Here is a 21618-nt window from a genome sequence, read left to right as displayed (position 1 = left end):
CACCAACAGGTTTTCCCTCTCCTTTTACTTTGGACTCAGGGGGCCCAACAAACACCACTCTGTTCATGCCCCAGGGTTATGTATTTGGGGTTTGTGGGTTAAAACCAATTGTTTGCCTGTATAATCGTACTTATTGTATTATTTTATTAAATTGTTATTCTGATTTATAATCTCTCTGAGTTGAGTTCATTTCCCCTGCCGGTTTACCTTTAAACCAGCACATTTTTGGTGCCCAGCGTGGGGCAGAGAGAGAAGTCAGAATCACAATTTCATTTTAAGCATTTGTCTATTTGGATACAGAAACTCCCTGATCACCATGTTGTTTGATGTATTCACATGGATGTTGTATTTGAGCCTGTTCATATTTCCACAGGTGGGGAACTATTTGCCTGTTTTGATGCTCTCTTTGAAACCAGGGAGAGGTTCTCAAATTGCTTTATTAGTATACTATGTTTATGTCATCATAACATCAGAAGCAATGAGTTTCATTGTGAATGTGTATTCAATCTTGTTTGCCTGTCCTGGTTTGGGTTGCTACCTCTGGGGCCTCATTAAAAATCGTACCCAGCCTTTTGGGGGAACAGGAGGGAATGGTTGTTTCCAGCCTTTCACCTCCTTCTTCCCCTTCAGACCTGCTACAACAGTTTTTGAAAATATTGAGTTTCCTGTTGATGTTAAAGACAGCGTAATGTTGTTGTTAGTGTTGCTTTGTCTGCTCTGTACTGTGTACACCATGTTTAGGGTCAGAACAGGGCCTTCTAGGGAGGTTGTCTGGACGCCTGCCCTGGGAGTGGATAATGCTGAGTGGCATGGGAAGTGGGAGGACATCGGCCAGTATTTGGAGAAGTTTTCTCCTCCAATGATCTGGAAATTCACCCCTGAACAACTGCAGGATCCTGTTAGCATGATAAGACTGGTGAAGGAAAAATGCTCTGGCAGCTCCAGAGATGGCCAGCTCACAGCAACCTGCTGGGCCCTGGCCACTGCCTACCGGACACTACTTGACATGGTACAGCACTGTCAGGGGGAGGAGAGAAGGACCAAATCCGCAGGCACCACGGCCACCCAAACCACAGCTGAGTCAGAGGGAGAAAGAAATAAACCAACCGGCACCGTGTCCACACAAACCATCGAGGAGCCAGAAGAACAACCAAAACCAATAGCAGTCGCCCCTGTCCAGAAAAGGAAATCAAAGACTAAATCAGTCCGTATAGCAAATGATGACGGAGAGGCAGGACCTTCACATCCACCGGAGGAGACAGAGCCAGAAATAATCACTCGGTCCCTATCCCTGGGTGAGCTACATGAGCTCCGGAGAGAGTTCACACGACAGGCGAACGAGTCCATTCTGACCTGGCTGCTTCGAATCTGGGATGCCGCAGCTAACGATACAATTCTATGGTGGACAGTGGTTGAAATACAGGTACGGAGAATCCTGGCAAGCTGACTACATCACGCTCCCCCAAACCTGCCAAGGCAAGCACTATGTGCTGACCATGGTAGAAGGAAGTACTGGATGGCTGGAGACATACCCTGTACCTCATACCACTGCCTGGAATGCCATCCTGGGCCTTGAAAAACAGGTCCTGTGGCAACATGGCACCCCGGAGAGAATTGAGTCTGATAATGGGACCCATTTCAAGAATGGCCTCGTAGACACCTGGGCCAAAGAGCACGGCATTGAGTGGGTGTATCATATCCCCTACCATACACCAGCTGCTGGAAAAGTTGAGCGGTGCAACGGACTGCTGAAAACCACCTTGAAGGCACTGGGTGGGGGGACTCTCAAACACTGGGAGATGCATTTAGCAAAGGCCACCTGGTTGGTCAACACCCGAGGCTCCATCAATCGAGCTGGCCCTGCCCAATCAGAACTTTTGCATACTGTAGATGGAGATGAAGTCCCCGTGGTGCATATGAGAGGTATGTTAGGGAAGACTGTTTGGATTAGTCCCACCTCAAGCAAAGGTAAACCCATCCGAGGGATTGTTTTTGCTCAAGGGCCTGGTTTCACCTGGTGGGTAATGCAAAAAGATGAGGAGACACCTTGTATACCACAAGGGGACCTAATTTTGAGTGAGAACAGTCTGTAATGTTTCATTGTGTATATATATATATATATATATATACATATATATATATAATATATATATGTGTGTATATATATGTGTATATATATATAGTTTCTAAAGGGATATAGTTTTTTAAAGGGTGTTAATTTGGGCATGACATGGATGACAGAATAAGGGGTGGATAATGTCCTAGTTAGAACAGCTGGGACCAGTTCATCACTGTATGGGTGTAACCCAAAGCTGTGTATTCTATAGCCTTCCATGCCATTTCCCAGAAACTGTTATCAATGAACCATTTACACCACCTGCCCAGAGCAGGCCTGACTCCTCAGGCTATAAGCTGGGTGTTAAGAGGCCTACGAGATAAGGAGAATGCTCCTGTCCTCACACCCGTTGTGGAACTCCCTGCCCTGAGGGAGGTACTGGGTATTCCTGCCTGAACCTGAGGATATATGTAATCTTGGAGTCTTGGGACTTTTTTACCACTTGTGGGATCCAGAGAAGGAGGGTGGCCACCACTTTTCAACCGGACTGCAACCACCACTCTCGACCAAACTGCAACAGTACTCTCACCAACAGGTTTTCCCTCTCCTTTTACTTTGGACTCAGGGGGCCCAACGAACACCACTCTGTTCATGCCCCAGGGTTATACATTTGGGTTTTGTGGGTTAAAACCAATTGTTTGCCTGTATAATCGTACTTATTGTATTATTTTATTAAATTGTTATTCTGATTTATAATCTCTCTTTTGAGTTGGGTTCATTTCCCCTGCCAGTTTACCTTTAAACCAGCACACGTTGACATAATGTTTGAAGTATTCCATAATAGTATTGAATTTCCAGAAGACATTGTCCCACATCTGCCTTAATCTTTCTTGCAGGAATGTCAGGAAAGAGATTTCCAGAAGACATTGTCCCACATCTGCCTTAATCTTTCTTGCAGGAATGTCAGGAAAGAGACCTTTCAACTGCAGATTATGTAAACTGGGATATTTTTCCAGAATTGCTAGATCCTGTAATCTCAGATCTCACTAAAGTTTTTCATTAGCCATGCCTTTTTTTTTTTTTTTTCCCCCACCTGTAAAGTGGGATATATCTGATAATATTTTTATGGAAGACAGAAGAAGCCTGTAGCAGAGCAAACCTTTCAGCAGGCTCTTTTGACATTGTCAGGTGACATACCTTGCCAGTTCTGAGCTCTTTAGAATGAGTGGATTAAGTCATGTTGAAGTAAAATCCCAGGGTAATTTTGAGGATAACTTGCTCCACGTATCAACTCTGTGGATGAATATAGATGCAGATGAGCATACATACAAATAAAATCCTCCTGTGCTATGAACAAGGAACTTGTATCTTCAAACATCCTGTATGTCCCAGGACATGCAGTATGTATCAGTCTCAGTATCATTGTGTAAAAAGACTTGGGAAGGCTGTAGTTGTGTTGTTGCACATACTCCACTCAAAATAAACAGTAACTATTGACCTGGAGTTGCAGGTGCTCTAGATGAGCTCGAGGGGGTGATGTGGCACAGGCATACTGCTGAGTGACTGTGAGCTCTTTTGCGCCACTTGACCTTGGACTTTGGAAATGAATGTTCTCTGGAATTAATGCTTTTAGTGGTGTAAAGTGAATTTTCACTGGTTTCTAACAGTTTTGAAGGGAACGGATCTTAAGATTTGAATGTGATATTTAAAACAAGTAGTCAGAATAATTAAAAATCATTTTGGAGAGCAAACAGGAACAGAGGTCAAGAAAGACCCCAGACCAGAGTGATAGGAAATGATGAATCATGCATCATGTTTGCAGTAAAAACTAGCATGCTGCATTCCACTTCTGTCTATGTGCCCATTCACTCTCTTGCTCATGTATTCTTCTTCTGTGACAGAGCATTTTTATTCTCTGGTTTATCTGCTGTAACATATAGTTCTCTCCTTGCCAGACCCCTCTACTGTCATCGTTTTCAGTTACTGCCATGTGGTTGGAAGAGCCTTCTCCAGCAGTTTGCTATTCCCTTGTTCCCTGGCTGCACACTTTGTGTTATCATGAGCTTCTGATAATGTGCAGTTGTGCACTCTGCACACCAGTGTCTCTTAAGAGTGATGGAAGGGGCTGTGTTTTGGACGTTTATTTACTGTCAAATGGCCACTGATCGTTCTTTAATGGGTCGGTAAACGGTCACTGATAGTTCTTCTATCACTTTTGTGATCAATACTACAGCCCTGCTCTCCTGCTTTTTCAGGAGTTGGCTTTTAGATCACTCTTACTACTTCTAGCTTACCGGGGACAAAAAATATTCAAGATACTAATATTTAATAGCAATATCAGCATATTTAAGATGTTAAGCAATATTTAACATTGTTAACATTTTGTACACCTTGATTTGCAGCCACGCAGGATACACGTATTGTGGATCTTGTGCAGCCCATGCTTACAAACAAGTGGATCCTAATATCACGTAAGTATGAGTTTTTCTTTGCAAAGCAGGGGACAATGCCGTTGCAATTCTCTGATAAGCTGAATGTTCTTTTTACATTCTTACACCTTGAAGTACTCGGGTTTTAATTTTGTACTTTTTTTTAGACTTTTATGGGTCCCTTTGGTTTTAACATCATACATGTTCAAGTTGGATGTTACAAAATAAAAACATATAGTATTGTTGAAATAGAAAATGTAAAGCAGTATTTTCAAAAATTTGTTGAAATTATTGGTAACTATAACAAGGGAGGGCTTAAAGATGTCCTTTTTGCAGGTAATAACAGTATATTACTGACATTCCACTGCTTTTATAAAAGCCCAAGCTGTTTTTTGGGGGGGGGGGGGGTTTGGAGTTTTTGGGTTGATTTTGGTTTTTTTGGTTGTCATAGGGAGGTTTTGGTTGTTTTTTAAGTCTGTTAAAATATTTGACCATGATTCTGCATTAGTTTTTCAGTGCAGGATTATGGGCTGAGTACTACCAGGTTTCTCTTCTTCTATGGAGAAAGTGACTCATGTGTTTATATAATATTTTAAGTCAGTGACAGTTACTCATTCCAATAATTTTAGATGGACTTCTGTTTCTAACAAGTTTAAAATAAGAAAAATTAAAAAACCCCCCAGCATGCTACTGTAGTCTGTGCCTGCATCTGAAAATAATAGGTTAAAGGAATATAATTCTTGTTATGTTCTGCTTACTGCAACTTTTTTTTTTTAATGGCAAAAATTTAATGCACTTTCAGTATTTACTCAAAGTATGTATTTTGCAATGCTAAATAAAAACTGGGTAGGTTTATCAGTTTTTCATGAGATAACGTGTTGTAATATGCTCCAAAGCCAATGGGTTTAATTCTTTCTAAACTGTTGTAAACTATGTGAAAATAATTTATGGTGAGACATAAGTTTTAGAGAAACCTAGTTCCTCTAAAATTTCCAGAACAAGTTGCATTCCCCACATTCAGTAACATGGAGTCAATTGAACTTTATGGATCATTTGCTGTTTTACCACATGGAATGTTTAGAATTCATCTTTGAGCTGAATTATTGCATGTTTGGATATTTTCTTTTCATCAGCTTTGCAGAAAGTTATAGTATTTTAGTATACCTTGCTAATAGCACTCCATTTGTAAAGGAAAAAAAACAACCCCACAACTTTACATGTTTCCCACCCTTTTAGTTCAGTGCCAGAAAAAAGATGATATCCTGAATGGGAAAAGCTGAATTTCCTATATTTTTTGTTTCTTTTTTCTTGTAAGTCCTGTGGCAGGAGACCCTAAGCATCTAATCAAGAGCCAGGAACTGAGGACTTGATGAAATAACATCATGATGACGTGTGAAAGGTTGCAGTATCAGCTAAAGCTATGAATGTGCAGGTCCAAGTCCCTGTTGTTGATGCAACAGATAGATAAAAACAGCATTTGAGAATTACTTTAATTTGGTGTAATCTGAACTGAGACTAATCAACTAAATAAGTGAAAAGCTCTGAATAGATGATAAACCCATAATCATTTGAGGTCACATTCCTATAGTTGTTGAAGGTGGTGTGTAGTGATGTGTAGCTGAATGTTCTGTTGATCCAAGGAGAGAATTCAAAAAATCTGTTCTGAGGGGCTGTATGACATCGTTCAGCCTCCAAATGAATCCAATTAGACAGATTTCTAGCTGTTGAGTGCCCTGTGATATATAACCTGCTTAAGAGATTTAAGGCTACAGGAAGCATTATTGAACTGATCTCATGATAATTTCTGAGATGCTGAGCAAGGTTGAGCCATGGATTGATCTGTGGTCTTACAGACAGCAGAGTAAAACAGTTGTAGCCTTGAGAAAGTATTGCTTTCTATGTTTTTATTAAACTTGTTGCTCTAAGCTAGGTCTCTCTACAATTGCATGTATCTAAACTGTGGGCTTTTGTGTTAATTGTTGCAGCCGAAAAATTTTCATTCTTGGGCCTTCCCATCACGTGCCCCTCTCCCGATGTGCACTTTCCAGTGTGGACATTTACAGGACACCTCTGTATGATCTCCGAATTGACCAAAAGAGTAAGTGCATGAAAAAGCTTACGTCTTGAAGACTGCTGAGGCTTGAGTATTAACTGTGGTACTACAGTGCTGAGGACTTGCTTGTTGAGCACTTCCTTGCTTTAAGTGGCACACAAGTGCAAATCAGGTTTAACTGCAACCAAAGCTAACTTCTGAAAGATCCTGGCTGTGGCAGGCATTGTCGTGTTATAACCATAATATCTCTCTTGCTCCTGACAAGTAAAGAATTCTCAATTTTTGCTTATCTTTTCCATTTTGAGTGTGTACCTCTTGACAAGTGATCTTTAAAAGAGCTTTAAAAATTAAAAAGTGTTACTGTCAAAGAATATCTCACTAAGCACCTTCTCCATTATTCTGTGAAGTATTCTGGCTGGAACAAGGTACTTCAGTTGGTTCGAGTTTGATTTCTGATAGAGGAATAACAGAGGATCATGCATTATTGCATGTGACTTTTTAACTTGCAAAGTACCTGCAGAACTTAAAAATCATTAGTCCATGAAATACCAGTCTTTGGAAGTAAGCTTAAAGGTGCAATGAAGATAAATTTGATATTTTGACTTTTATGCATTTCAAGGTATACCTGTATAATACAGTATCTTTTTCAGAAGGGCTAATTAGCGCAGATATATTGTGTTTCATCGTAACTGTGATTAAGCAAGATAATTCAGGCTTTCTACATAGTGCCTGCAGAAATTTCCTTAGGTAAGAAATGTTTTGGGTTTTGTAGAACTCCTTTATGAAAGGACTAAAGAAGGAGGCACAGCCCTACATCAAATTTTTCGTGCAGTGGATAATTTTCAAAATGTAGAAATTACTCCGAATACTCTCAAGCACACTTGAGAATAGAAAAGATAACTTGCAAATGTGGATTACTTAACCAGCTTTGGCTGTCTCTAGATTTCATGATTCGGTCAATAATAAATTGTGTTAAATAGTAACACATCCAACAATGGCTTCACTGATCAATTTTTTTTAATATATGATGGTGCTGTTTGTGAAAATAAGAATTCAATGACTGGGCAAATTTATGTATATTTTCAATCATGTTTTATTTGTATTACTTGGATTTTCAGTTATGATACAAGATTTTTCTCAATATACTAACAAGTTCACTGATTTAACATACTTATTTTGTAAACTGAATCAATTACATTTGTATCTTAATTACTTGAATATCATTTTAATCCTGAATTTATTTAGAAACAAGTGGTTTGTGATGACAGCCTTTGGAGGCAAGTAGTTTGTTCTAGTGGGCGTGTTTTTATAAAGATGCACTGTAGCTTGCTTTTTCACTTGTAGCAGTTTTCAGAAACATAAAGTAGTAAAAATTAATCTTTTAATTCATTTCAGTTTATGGAGAATTGTGGAAGACTGGAATGTTTGAGCGTATGTCCCTACAGACAGATGAAGATGAACACAGTATTGAAATGCATTTGCCTTATACTGCTAAAGCCATGGAAAGGTACTCGGGCTAATTACTTCTACAAGAATGAGCATTATGTGCATTAAATGTTTGAACTACATATTAAGTGCAGTAGGAAGTAATAATGGATTTTATGGCATAGAGTACCTTATATGGTATATAATGCTTACACTCCCCCACACTCCAGTAAAAATTTTGGTAAGGAGAGGGTCAGAGACTAGGATAAGTTGCTGTAATAGAAACAGTGAGCAAACACCTGAATGATGAAGTTATAACACCTCTTATAGACAGGTTTACATTGATTTAAAATAGGTTCATGAAAGCATGTCTATATTAACTCTTTCTCAATAGCCGATTTCCTCCCCCCTTCCCCCCCCATTTTTTGCAAGGCATCTTTGCAAGACATTCGAATACCAATAGGTGTTTTCTGTGGGATTTTAAGTTTGTTTGGAACTTTAGTACTAATTTTGAAATCAGGGTTCTGTTTACACCTGCTGTTTCAGATCTGTATTTGAAATAAAAATTGTCATCATTAGAGAAAAATTGTCAATTTGTGTTGGGGGTTGTTCCCACATGTACAGGTCACATCTTTTTATTTTTATTTCTTCCATTGTATTTTAAATTTTCCCTGGAGTATCAGTGTACACCTGGGTACTTACCTTGAGCATTTTCATATACGTTTCATATACTTTGGAGAATTACCTAACATACAGTATCTATACAAGTTGAATCTAATTCTTATTTCACTGCTGATTTCACTGTGTCTTTTCTTTTTGTTTGCCTGGTGTTTTCACTTTGCAGGAAAGTTAAATACTGCATTTGGGGGTGTGTGTTGTTTTCTGAAGTTTTAAGTACTTTGAGGTTCTAAAACAACATCCTAGTATGACCTTACCAAATTACTATCTTCAAATCAATAGTGACCCTTTAAAACATTCTGCACTTTCAGTTAGCAAGCCCTGAAAAATCTTCAGATGTTACTTGAACTACAACCTTTTTTCTTTTGCTTATAAGCCATAAGGATGAGTTTACTATTATTCCTGTGTTGGTCGGAGCACTGAGTGAGTCAAAAGAGCAGGAATTTGGAAAACTCTTCAGTAAATACCTAGCTGATCCTAGTAACCTCTTTGTGGTTTCTTCTGACTTTTGCCATTGGGGTAAGTTTCATATCTCTTCATGATAACGGTATGTTGAATCTTTTGTAGTTATTTTCAAATAATGTATTTGTTAAACATTGAACATTTTAACTTCTTGTACATGTATTTTTGAAACTTAAATGCCTTTGTAAGGTTAATAAAAGGATTTTTTAAAATCTGGAATGATAGGTGAAAAAAATTGATGTGATAATGTGTTTTCAGTATAGTGGGGGAAATAAATGGTGAAGGTGTGTGGGTTTATATGCATCTCTTTACTGTTGCAATGTAATAATTGTCTGAAGTTACTTGCTCTTTTTACTCTTCTTCTAAGCACCTCAAACAACTTGCAGAACTAATTAGCTAAAAATTCACTGGACATGGCCACATTCCTCTGACGGAAATAAGTTTTGTATGTTTTACTGCTGGGTAAGATAGCAGATGGAGTATTTATGCCAGCTCACCAGAGCTATCCCAGTTCATCTTGGTGGCAGAGCTAAAAAGAGTCCAGAAGCCTTGACTTCTGTCCTCCTTTAACACTTTATTTTTCTTTTAAGTGTGATAGTAGCTGGAAAAGGGACTGCTTCAGAAAGATATGTTACACAACAGACCTTCTTTCTTTTTTTCCTTGTCATCTTTGGTCAACTTACATAATTAAGTGCATATTTTACTCATCTTTGAATTGTGGAGTAGGTGGAAGTATATATCATGACCTGGGTTCTGTTGTGGCTAATGAACCATCTAGAACTGTTCATTGAATTATCACAAATTTTTTCTTTTAACCTTCATTTACTGTGGGTATTGTTGTGCAAGCAGAAGTAGCCTGACTCCATGGTTGACTTGGCCAAGAAGGATAGAGAAATGAAATGTTGCTTTACTTTTTAATTTATAGAATTGGATTCCAAGGCAATAACAGGCAATTAATAAATGATACTGCAGTGTCAGTTCTACGTAGTAGGTTTCTCTTTAGGAATATAGCTACCCATCCTGTATTTTTTTTTACTTTGTTTCTGGGCTGCTACTTGATGATAGCCCTAGAATTTTCTCAGTGGACCTAAACCGTATAAAATAAATGAAGATTACTAGTTTACAAATATTATACTTTCAAATATTTAGTAAGTACTAGGGAGTGTTTTAGCTACAATTTTTCCCTTTTTTATTTTATACATGATTTTTGTTTCAAGGTCAGAGGTTCCGTTACAGTTACTATGATGAATCCCAAGGAGAAATTTATAGATCCATTGAGCACCTAGATAAAATGGTAAGTTTTCAGATTTGGTGGAACTAACTAACAAATTTCTCCTGTACATTACATTTCTTTGAACACTTTAGAAATTTCTCTAACAAAATATTATAGATTAGCTATTTTATTGAATGTATCATTTTCCTTTGTTTAGCACAATAAGAACTTAGCTGTCGTTTTTAGTTAGTATCCTCCATTTTACTGACTGCACACAATTATATTGCGGGTATAATCTAGTAAGAGTAATTTATGAGAATAAATGCATGTTCACCTACCTGAAATGCCCTAGTGTCACGTAACTCCTGTCCGCATACCCTCTTATGTTTTTGAGAGACAGTGAGAATCATGCATGGAGTATTGTGGCAGTTCAGGTTTGATAGCTGCGATACCTGCGTGTGGAAACAGCATTGTGATTGTGCTAATGGTTTCAGCAACATCCATTTTGAGGAGGAAAGGCTGTAGGGGATTGCGCTGATCAGGAAAGTGAGTCACCACCATACTTGGTAGTAGTGTTCCCCTTGGCCCTTACTCTGTAATACGTGGTGGGAAAGAGAAGTAGACCATACTTCATTCTGTGTTTGGTGAAAGGCTGAGAGGAATGCTAAATACATAAAGGTTATGATGCCAATTATGTTGTGTTTCCTTTGCAATCACAGGAGCCAAGGATTTATTTTTAAATTAAAAAAAGGTTAATGTTCAAGACTATACTTAAGGCATAGAATAAAAGTAATTCTTTTGGAAATAGATAATCTTAAAATTTGTTTTACAACTGCTTGCATCATTTATGTAATTTCTGTAGAATCTGTTAGAAGAGAGAACTGTTGTTGTTCCTGGCATATTAATTTTCTCCTTGTCTTGAAGGAATAAATCCTATCTGCTGGAGGGATCTCTTAAGTTTTTTCCTCTGTTTATCCATATTAATGTTTGGTTTTCCACTACTCATCACTGGAATAGGAACAGTAAATAACTTGCCTTCATTCTGTTTATCCCATTTTTAATAATTCTTGTAGTCAGTTGAGGGCTTTCTCTATCAATACAAGTGGTTTTCTACAGAATCCCAGAATTTGTAGCTCTGAATGTTTTTGCAGGAGAGCAGATTACAGTGCATTAGCAAACATTAGTTTCCCTTTGTTAATTTCTGTGGTGAAAACTTCAAGACTGGACTTTGGCATTTAATTACTTTTAGGAAAGGCATTGCTGCACCAACTCTTTTGGTAGTTATTCAACCAAAAGGAAATCGCATTTTTTGTGACATGGAAAATCATGTCTAGTGTTTGAAAAAGTATTTTTATAGTAGTAAAATTGGCTTAATTTTATTAGACCTAGCTAGGAAAGCAGTCGGCTGAGCGCTTTGTAAGCAGGAAAGCATTCTGGGTTAAGATGAAATCAGTTTGCCTTGGAAATGCCCTTGTGGAAGGATAGTGGTCTCTTCCTTATTTGGACTGACCCTTGCATATAGATGCATAATGATTTTCCCACCTAGTGCATAAAAACTGCTGAACACTTTGGGTATTGAAGTTTTACTAAGCTGGTAACCATGGTAAGAAATTTTATTTGCTGTGATTCTAACTTAGAGCCATTAGACTCCAGCATGAAAAAATACAGAGTAGTAAATATTACTAGGCAGACATCAGTTTCTCCATGGTAATTGTTGATATAAGCACTGTCACCACAATGCACTCTGTGAAGTGACAGTAAAAGAAGTAAATAAGCTTCATGGTTAATAGGGGGGTACCTTAGGGAAGAATCCTCAAACGAAGAGTTATTATTGAGCAGCTCATGTACAACAGTTTGTACAGCATAACCTGCTAACTACCATCTTTTTAAATAAAAGGCGGGGGGGAGTATTTTGTAAGATGTTGTTGAAGAGTAATTATTCTTGATTATGACTACCCAGAAAATGCAGACGGCTCTCTTCAATCTTCACTGCCAGATTGCTCATTTTATATGAGCATATTATTTATATGGGAAATGTTATGCCTCACGTGAGTCAATGGGAGGATTCTGTTACCCTGAATGCTGACAGTGCAGTCACTGAGGAGAGCTGTGCAGGAACAGCCAGCAGTGGTTGTGCAGGAGCCACGCTCAGCACTGGTGGCTTCTCAGGTAGCTCTAAATGAACTGCTGAATTCTGGTGGCTTCTGCAGCGCTGCTGCAGTATGCCAGGACCTTCCACAGTGCTCCAGCCTGGGAAGGCTTCTTAACCTGAGCATAATGCAAGACAATGACTCTCTGCCTGGGTTCCCAGATCCCTGCTGTTTCTGCTGTGCCCAGCCAGTAATTTTCCCGTTGGTTGTTTATCTTCCAGTCTGAGTGACTACACATGCAAAGATAGTTGGACTGGATGGTATTAAGATCAATTTTGTTTCTACTTCCATTAGAGGGCTACTAGTTTATATTTTTAAGTGTGAAGAAGCAGCTGAAGTGACTTATAACAAGCTTTAATTTAACCAGCCAGAGGATTAATGGAGTATAGTGTGAAATAAACCTATAGGTTGGTGGAGGTTTTGTGTGTGTTGGTTTGGGTGTTTTGGGTTTTTTTGTAATTTTTGTAAGCTTGTAGATGCTTGATCCTGTTAAGGGATGATATTTAGAAATGTAACTGGTTTTAATCATATTAAGTGCACTGTGCTATGATATTGTAGATGCTATTAACAGTGTCTGGGTAACTGAGGTATGCAATTGCTATGTGATGCCTTAATAACCGTGTGATAAACTGCAGAACTGTGTTTGCATTTTTATCATGTGGGTTTTGTCACGTGTTTTAACTCTGTTCTAAGCCATGCCTGGCTGAGTTGTTACAAATACTAAAAATTAGTAGCTTCATAATTTTGCTTTTTAGAAAAATAAAACACAACCTGACAAAAATGTTTCCTTTGTTCCTCAACACCATTTTAGGCTGAGAAATGAACTTGGTAGTCTTTGCTTCTCTGCCACAATAATTTTTAAATCCAAAAGATTGAAAAGTTCAGTGCAACTGACTGCTTATAGGATATTTGTTAATACCCATTTCCTATGGATTTTCTCCAGTCTGTAATGTATGGAACTCTGTTAGCATTTTCTGGGATGAACTGCATAGCTCTAAATGTTTTGCAGTGCTGAACAGTGCACTGAAATAGGCTTACTAGGCATTCTCATAAACCCATGTCCATTCATTTGAGACAAATGCTCAAATGCTTCTGCCCAGTATGTTCCAGTGACTTACAACTATAAAACAAGTCTCTCAATTGAGCATCCATTTTCATTTTTTGAAAAGGTTGTGAAAGGATTTACAAAGAGATAAAATTTATTTTCATGAACTATTCAGTATCCGAGTAAGCACCTTATGCATGTTTAGTTTCACTTGAGTATGTAGTCAGGTTGGGTTCTGCTTTCTTTAGCAGAACGTATGTATTGACACGTCCGATTTACAAGTAAATGGGTAGTTCAAAGACATGCTTTGTAAATTCTAGAAACGTAATGGTATCTATGTGATCACTGCTAGTTAGCGAATTCCTACTGTTAGTTTTTTGGCACTCACGTTCTGTAGATCTGGAGTGATTAACTGCTGTAATTACCAGCCAGGAGTCCAAACACTCTCTCCATGAGCTCTTGCCAACAATTGGTCAGCATAATTTGGTTTTGTTTTTCCATAAAATTTATTTCTCTATGAATTCATCTTACATCTGTTTCTATTTAAAAGTACACAAAGGTGGTGGTTATGGTTGCTGTTTTGTAATTCTCCCTGACTCTCCTGGGAATCTCCAGCTCCTCCATTGTAAGCTGTGATCCAGTCTAAATAATTAGTGTATCTGCCAGATCAGCCAACGCCCTTGCAGAGTGTTTGGAAGGTTTTGCTCTTGAGGTGGAGACTTCAGACTGACTGCTTCCTGCACTGTGGTTTCTTCTTTTATCACCCACATTTTCCCAAAAGTAGGGACAGGGGCTGGGAAAATTGCAGAAATCTTAGGCAAAATTAACTCCCTTTCTGATACCAACCTCCCATTGTTCCCGTGTGAAGTGTATGTTTTTTTCCAGTCTCTAAGGAAAACCTTCCTGTTTTACCAGCAGAAGCAGCACAACTATGTGTCTTAATGAATTACTGAGTGTCTGGAGCTCATTTACCTGGTGAAGGGAATTCATCATTTTCAGAGGAAGGAAAAAAGTAAGAGGATGGAGTCTAATACAGGCAAAATAGCAAAGCCATGATGTAACCCAAACAATAATTGATTCAGACTTGCTTTAAACTACTTTCATTATGTTTGATCTGCTCTGTGGGATGGCGTAAGAGTAGGCTGTATCTGGAGTTGTAGGATTCTTTTTGCTTTTAAGAATGCAAATGTTTGTGTATGTGGAAGGTTTTGTTTTCCACACATGTGCTGATATTCTTAGTGTGACTCCATGGGTCTTGCTGTGGATGGAGAAAAGGATGTATATATGTGACTGTCTCATGTGAAGTGGAAGCATCATCTCCTGGCTCTTACATTTTTGTGGTGCAACAACTTCATAGTACTTTAGAGATGTTCTGGATCTGCTTTTTTGTGTTCTGAGCAGATGACCAGCCCATGCCCAGAACAATTGCCTTGCGTGCCTGACGTGTCTAGGATACATTACATTTGCTCTGTGTGTGAACTGCATGTGTGCTTATTGATAGTTTATCCAGGGTTTTTGGACCCACAGGAGTCCCAGGCAAGTGGTTGGCCCTGAGCTTGCTCTGTTACCAGAGAGAGGAGATGAAGGCATGACTTCTTCCTGCTTTGCCCTCGTAGTAAATTTGTCTGGTTGTAGCTATACCAAATCCTATGGAAGTAGGATACCCTTGGAGAGTGGGGATCAGCTAGTCTGTGGAATGAGCTCTTTTAGCATGAGCTTCACTGGTATCTGCAAAGATAGCTTCACAGATCTGTGGATCATGGACAGCTTTGGAAGAGCTCCTGCACTCTTATTTTGGCAAGGGATGGAAACAAGATGACTGCAAGCTAGAGCTCACATGCTGAGGTTTCCTTGATATCCTTGGTACAAAGTAAAGGGTTTTTCCTTCTGAACTGTTCTGTTGTAATAAATAGGTGATATATAAACATCTGCTTATGAATGTGTTATGTAATTATTGCTAACGATTCTTTTTCAGGGTATGAGCATTATAGAGCAGCTAGATCCTGTATCTTTTAGCAATTACTTGAAGAAATACCATAATACAATATGTGGAAGACATCCTATTGGAGTGAGCATGCTAGAAGTATCTTTTAGCAATTACTTGAAGAAATACCATAATACAATATGTGGAAGACATCCTATTGGAGTGTTATTAAATGTAAGTAACTTTTGATTTGTTGAAGAATGTAACTTTTAGAAAAATACTTACATTGTTTTAAAACACAGTATTGCTGCAGCATTCCTTAGTTCTAAAATGACAAACCTTGAATTAATTTATTTTTCCAAATGTTCTCAATTTGATCTCCAATTTCCGTGTCTTGCATATAGACAGATGTAAGCTCTTAAAAGGGCTGAGAGTTTTCAGTTCCCTAGGGGAGATGAGGTACACCACATTCCTTTTGAATTTCAATGAAATGCAATAATTCACTTTCTCTTGGCCTTAAAAAAATGAACAAATAAATCCATCTCCCTGAAAAAGTACATACTTACTCTTCAAACCAGTACTTACAAACATGTATATATTTATTCTGTATTGCTGTTAGCTAGCTATTGTGAGTACCTTGTGATTTCTGGCAACATTTTTGACTTTTGCAAATATGGTGAGAGATTGCCTCTGTAAGTATTAGTGCAGTGCACTATTAACTCATAAATTAACAGCAATTAGAATTCAGATTAACTGGTACTTTCTATTTACTGTATTCTGCTTTGGTGATGCAGTGCAGGCATAAACCCGGCTTAACTTAGTTGTCTAAATTTGGTCCACGGCTACTTTACAGCACTGCTGGAGTGCTGCAGATTTGTCATATTGCTGATTGAATCTCACTTATTTTTACTCTAAATCAAATCTGAAACAGGAAGCATGTTAACTTTTTTAAAATTCACTGGGAATGTAGTCTGTATGAAGAACATACAGAGGAACCTTTTGAAGTGAAGCTTGTATGAGCAATATCAATACTGAGGATGCAAAATTCAGTACTGTGACAACTCTGCAAATATAGCCAACTCTTACCTTCAGATAATGATTAGTTTTGCAGTTAATCAGAGCTAAATTCTGTTTATTCACTTTTGCCAGTTGTCACGCTTTAATAAATTATCCTTGTACATTATTTTTCATTAATGGAAGAAATACAATCTAAAAAGTGTTAATAGTGTTGGGGTTTTCTCTATTACATCTCTGTATCAACTCCCCATGGAACTGAAAGCATTGTTTCTAAGGGACCTATTATGAAAGGTTGTTTAGTATTGCTTCAAAGAACTGCATGAATGTATATAATGCAGTGGGGGGAGCATCACTGAATGAAAACGCACACAAGTGGTTAGGTCCACAAATTACGGGGAGGTGCTTATATTATGAGCTTATGAGGACCTCCAAAACAGGGGGAAAGGACTGAGAACTAGAAAATGTTGTAATTTCACTGATACCATTTTTTAATGGCCCCTTTTTATTTCCCCCCCTCTCTTTAGGCTATCAACGAGCTCCAGAAGAATGGAATGAATATGAGCTTTTCGTTTTTGAATTACGCTCAGTCAAGCCAGTGTCGAAACTGGCAAGACAGCTCAGTGAGTTATGCAGCTGGAGCACTTATGGTCCACTGAACCACTGAATGCTCAGGGATGGCACCTGCACACACTCTGTATACGGGGTCCCAGCCTAGCCCTTACAAAGATACAGTCCCTGGTCTTTGGGTATACTGAAACCTCAAACTAATAGAACTCTGTTCTTTTCTAGTAGGTGTAGTCCTTCCTTAGTTTCAACTCATTTAAAAATGCTTTCTTGTTTAGGACAATGGAAGGAAGGCTGGTATAAGAACTTTTTGTGCTTTTTTTTTTTGCCTTTTCTGTTTCTTTTTTGTTTTTTGGGGAAGAGATAATGGCTGTGACGGCATGGTGGTAGACTGTCCTTACAAATACAACATATAAAGCATTTACCATATCCTAAATTTGCACTCTTTGCAGACCTGTGCACATATACTCTGCTTTCAGAATAGTTTTGCACGTTGTAAACGGAAAAAGGGGGTGGAAGCTTTTTAATAAAGAGAAAAAAAAAGGAAAACAACGCATTTATAAATTATCCTGTATTAGAATATAATAAAACTCCAGTATAGTCAGTTACTACCCGTGATGTACAACAGATATCTTCTATTTTAGTTGCTAATAAAGGGCTACACAAACCAAAATAGTCTGATTTAAACTTATTGTTTTGTGTTCTGTATGTGGCTGCTTGTCATTAACATTCTTTATCCTCAGTTCTTGGGCTTGATAATTCAGCCATTCTGTAAAATACTTTAGAATGTATTTTGTATTCAACATTTCTTGACTACTTCATTTACAGATTTTTTTTTATCTTAAACCTGCACTATGAGTTCAGCAAAAGAATTTGAAAAGCTTTTTGTATTGTCTTAATTTTTTTCACAATTATCTATGTAGTAATATCTTTTAGTATGTGATACAAATTTGTATCAGAAATACTTTTAATGATTTTTATGCTAAGTTTGATTACTGAAGTGAAATAGATGCAGTATTTTTGTTTGAAATTACTTAAAATTGAAAACAAACAGTAGCTTGAAAATGATAATTCTTAGATTATCTATCTGGCATTCAGAGGCCACAGAAGCCATACAGTGCTAAGTTTAAGCAATTATTCTGCAAAGATAGTTTGGGAGGGGAAGGTCAGACTTCTCTTTTTATCTTTCATTTTTATTTTTCATTCTTTGACTGTGGATAGAAATCGTTTTATTTTTTTTAAACATTATCACATCTTAAAGGTTCTTGAACTTTCTTCCAGCCAAAAAATGCTGTAATTATTTCATTTGTCATTCCTGAAGACGTCCTTTTGTTCTAATACGAAATGCAACGTAGGATGCAGTATTGGCTCATTATCTAAATGGAGATTTCATTCCCTGATATTTCACCTGCTGTCAGGAAACGTAGTACATTCAGCTTTTCTGAGCGGCAGAGGGGAATTTCAGAATTCAATTTAGGTTATCTCTGAAAGTTGTGGGAATTGCTGCCTGTGGGGTCTTAGCTGAACGCATACCAGACATCCTGTTCATTCCTGTTTAAATACCCTCGTGCTTGCACCACTTCTTTTTTCTTATGGGTTGGCCACCATTTAATAATAGCAGGTGAATGCTCCATTTATAAAATGAACTACTTTGAAAATGTTCAGAATCCATCCCAAATGCCAAACTCCTTTGCATGCTGGTTCTTCTAGTTGCCTTATTGCTCTGCCTTGTTCTTGAAACATCTCAGCAGCAGACAGGGAAAACAACTTTGAGATTACTTTTGACAGACCAGTGAGAAGGCTGTACATGTAAAACTGAATTAGTAGACAGTCTTTATAAATATTTGTCTGACTGTGCCTTATTCACAAAGTAGTTTGCTCAGGAAGAATTTTTTTTTAAACGTCTTTGGTGAATTCAAGTTTAATTGGGGGTCGGGTTTCTTTCAGTCTTATGCCAAATGCTTAACATCATTGAAGCACATAGTTAATTAGAAGATTTAATTTTCTCCCTAAGGTAAACATAGTAATTAGCTTCTGAATACAGATGCCTAAGTTGCATCTTGATTCTGTAAGATAGTTTTAATGACCTAACTGGAAGAGCTTCAAGGAAACTGGTCAGCCATTTTGCTCAACACAATGTTATGAAATATCTTATATTGAAAGCACTTCACATGTAAACTGTGTAATCTATTTCAAAATAAAGTTTCTAATTAAAATGGGAATTTCTGTGCCTACTAGTAATAACCAGCATGACAGTTCAGAAGCTCACTCAGAAATTTAAAGCTTTGTGGAATCTGCTCTAACCTAGAAGGATTTGTTGTAAAAACCATGTTTGTTTGAAAGCAGAAAATACCTGACTTCAAAGAACTCAGATTTTTTTTGCCCTTTAGGTGAGCTTGGAAGGAGTCGACTTCCTGGTGTGTTAGTTTAAGATGTCAGGAGGAAAAGCAGATAATCTCCTGAATAGATCTTCACTCAAATCTATTGTTTTAACTTTACTACATTTTATTCTCACTTAAATATACATTTGAGTATAGTGTGTTGGGACAAAGAATTTTCAGTTTAGACAATATTGAATATTCACAGTCCTCTTCCCTTTTGTGGCAATTTCTTCTATGCGTAGAATCACTGAGCTTTAGCCACACTTCTGGTGCAGTAAACCCAGACAGGGACGTGATTCTCATTTTAAAATTTTGGCATTTTAGAGAAATGTTAAATGTGCAAAAATGTTGATTAAAATACTCCGTTGTATTTCTGTTCTCGTGTTCACAAAGGAGCTTTATAGATTTTATTTTCTGTAAATACTGTCTAAAAAGTTCTTTCCAAGTACTATCTACTGAATTCTTAATTCTTCAGTATAATGTTTTTGACACTGAAATGGAACAGTGGGTCTTACCCCACGGCTTTGTGTTTAAATCAGCAGAAGCAGGAGGAAGCATCCCTCTGCAGGACAGTGAATGCTTCTACAGCCACTGGGAGCCACCTCTTGCTTCCAGCCAAGTTCAAGAACACAAGCCCCTCATGGAGTGGAGCAAGTTAAGTGTAGCTGCTCCAACTCTCAGCCTTCCACAGTTCATCCTGACTATATTTGTCTGGCTGTATTTGTTATTTATTTTAAAGATCATGACTTGAGTAGCTTTGATCCAATGTTGTTCTTTGAACTGCACATGTACTCCAGTGCAGTTCTCCTTTCTCAGAGCCTTCAGAAATGCCAAGTTTGCCCTCGCATTTTTAGGCCTAGCTCTTGCTCTCCCTGTTTCCCACTCCAGGGGCTCATTGCTGTGTCTGAGGGGTTCTGCATGTTGCTGTAGACTTTACTTGGGAATTTTGAATTGACATTTCAAGTGCTGAATTAGGGGTGGGGTTGTTCTGTTTGATTCCTGCACACAGAGCCTCCCAGTACTTTTGAATGTTGCTTTGGTCGTTGGTGTAGGGCTTTGCCATTTTATGTTTGTAATTGTCCCCTTACTGCCGCAGGAAAAATGTTCTCCTCTGCATCAGAGGAAGCTTGACTTTGAAATGGTATCAGTCACCATGTTTTGCAGTTGCTGTTTTCTTGGATTGAGTTCAGTGTGCCAACTTAACATCTGATCCACTCTCAAAAACTGCCCAAAGTCTTATGTTCATGGTGAAATGTTTAAAATCCCTTGTACAAATGACCTTTTGCCTTCCTACTTCAGTGAAGAGCTTTCCAAAATTACCCCTTGAAACTAGCCTATGGAAAGATTTTCAGTGTGAATGAAAAATTAATTTCAGGATCCAGTGTAGTGCACCTTAAAGCTGTGAGATTTTTTTGGAACAACGGAACCCACGGTGCAGCCACATGGCCTTTTCAATAGATGGTTACAAAACATGACTTGAAATTAGACTGTGGGGATGAAATTACTTTATTCTGAGTAATGCAAAATCTCTTGTCTCTAGAGCTTTTTTTAATTTCATTTTTTTTTCTTATTTGATTTTGTCTAATTCTGAAAAGAGTTTGTCACTACAGACAACTTCCAGATGTCTAGTGTCATTTGGTGGTTATTTTATTCCAGCATTAACTAAAAACTCAGCACTGAATTCTTCATGTCTTTCTTGTACCTATTTAGTACGTGCATTCCTTGCTGTTGGGGTCTGAGACATCTCTCTTATACCCCAGGAATGAAAATGCCGTGGTGCTATTATCTGTAAATTGAGAAAGCATGTCCATTTGTTTTCTCATGGGTTGTGGGAGGATGTGTTGGTAGAGGCTTTGGATCATTTGGAAAGGGCAGAGGAATGCGAATAATGGTCATAGATGGGGAAGAAAATTGTTGCTTTTCAAATTTGATGTCAGCAACTATTCTGCTATCCTGTTTGAGAGCTGCATGCTGCCAAATACTGCCCAGTGCAGCTGTCAGTCAGGTGCAGTGGTGGGCAGCCTGTTATTGCTACTTCCGAGACGAAAAATGCTGGAATATTTTGTAAAGTGTAGCTCAGTTTGTTGAAACTCAAGGGTGAAAATCCTATGCTGAAGTCTTTAAATTATAAAGATAAATAATTTTGTCTTGACCTTTACTCAAAGGTGACAGATCAACGCCCATACCCCCCAGGTTTCTAAGTTGATGTGGTTCTTGGTGG

General features: G+C 38.1%; 1 protein-coding gene across 2 annotated transcripts in view; it reads left to right on the top strand.

Moving 5' to 3' along the window:
• MEMO1 (mediator of cell motility 1) overlaps window positions 1-19102 on the top strand; it is a 40983-nt gene extending 21881 nt beyond the window's left edge. Inside the window, exons 3-9 of one of the 2 annotated variants that reach the window (XM_039384246.1) lie at window positions 4459-4527; window positions 6471-6583; window positions 7934-8045; window positions 9018-9160; window positions 10321-10397; window positions 15487-15594; window positions 16977-19102. In XM_039384246.1, the coding sequence (XP_039240180.1) occupies window positions 4459-4527; window positions 6471-6583; window positions 7934-8045; window positions 9018-9160; window positions 10321-10397; window positions 15487-15594; window positions 16977-17108 (754 nt within the window). In that variant the 3' untranslated portion in view covers window positions 17109-19102. Of the gene's footprint in view, window positions 1-4458; window positions 4528-6470; window positions 6584-7933; window positions 8046-9017; window positions 9161-10320; window positions 10398-15486; window positions 15595-16976 lie in introns of those variants that run through there. The other variant, XM_039384247.1, reaches the window with a different exon arrangement.
• Window positions 19103-21618: the final 2516 nt, after the last annotated feature.

The sequence above is a fragment of the Pipra filicauda genome, unplaced genomic scaffold (assembly GCF_003945595.2).
Source record: "Pipra filicauda isolate LSUMZ 115617 unplaced genomic scaffold, ASM394559v2 scaffold342_size772408_pilon, whole genome shotgun sequence".
In the NCBI taxonomy this organism is placed as follows: Eukaryota; Metazoa; Chordata; class Aves; order Passeriformes; family Pipridae; genus Pipra; species Pipra filicauda.
Note: the sequence above shows the minus strand (reverse complement) of the source record. Positions and strands in the feature narration are given on the sequence as shown.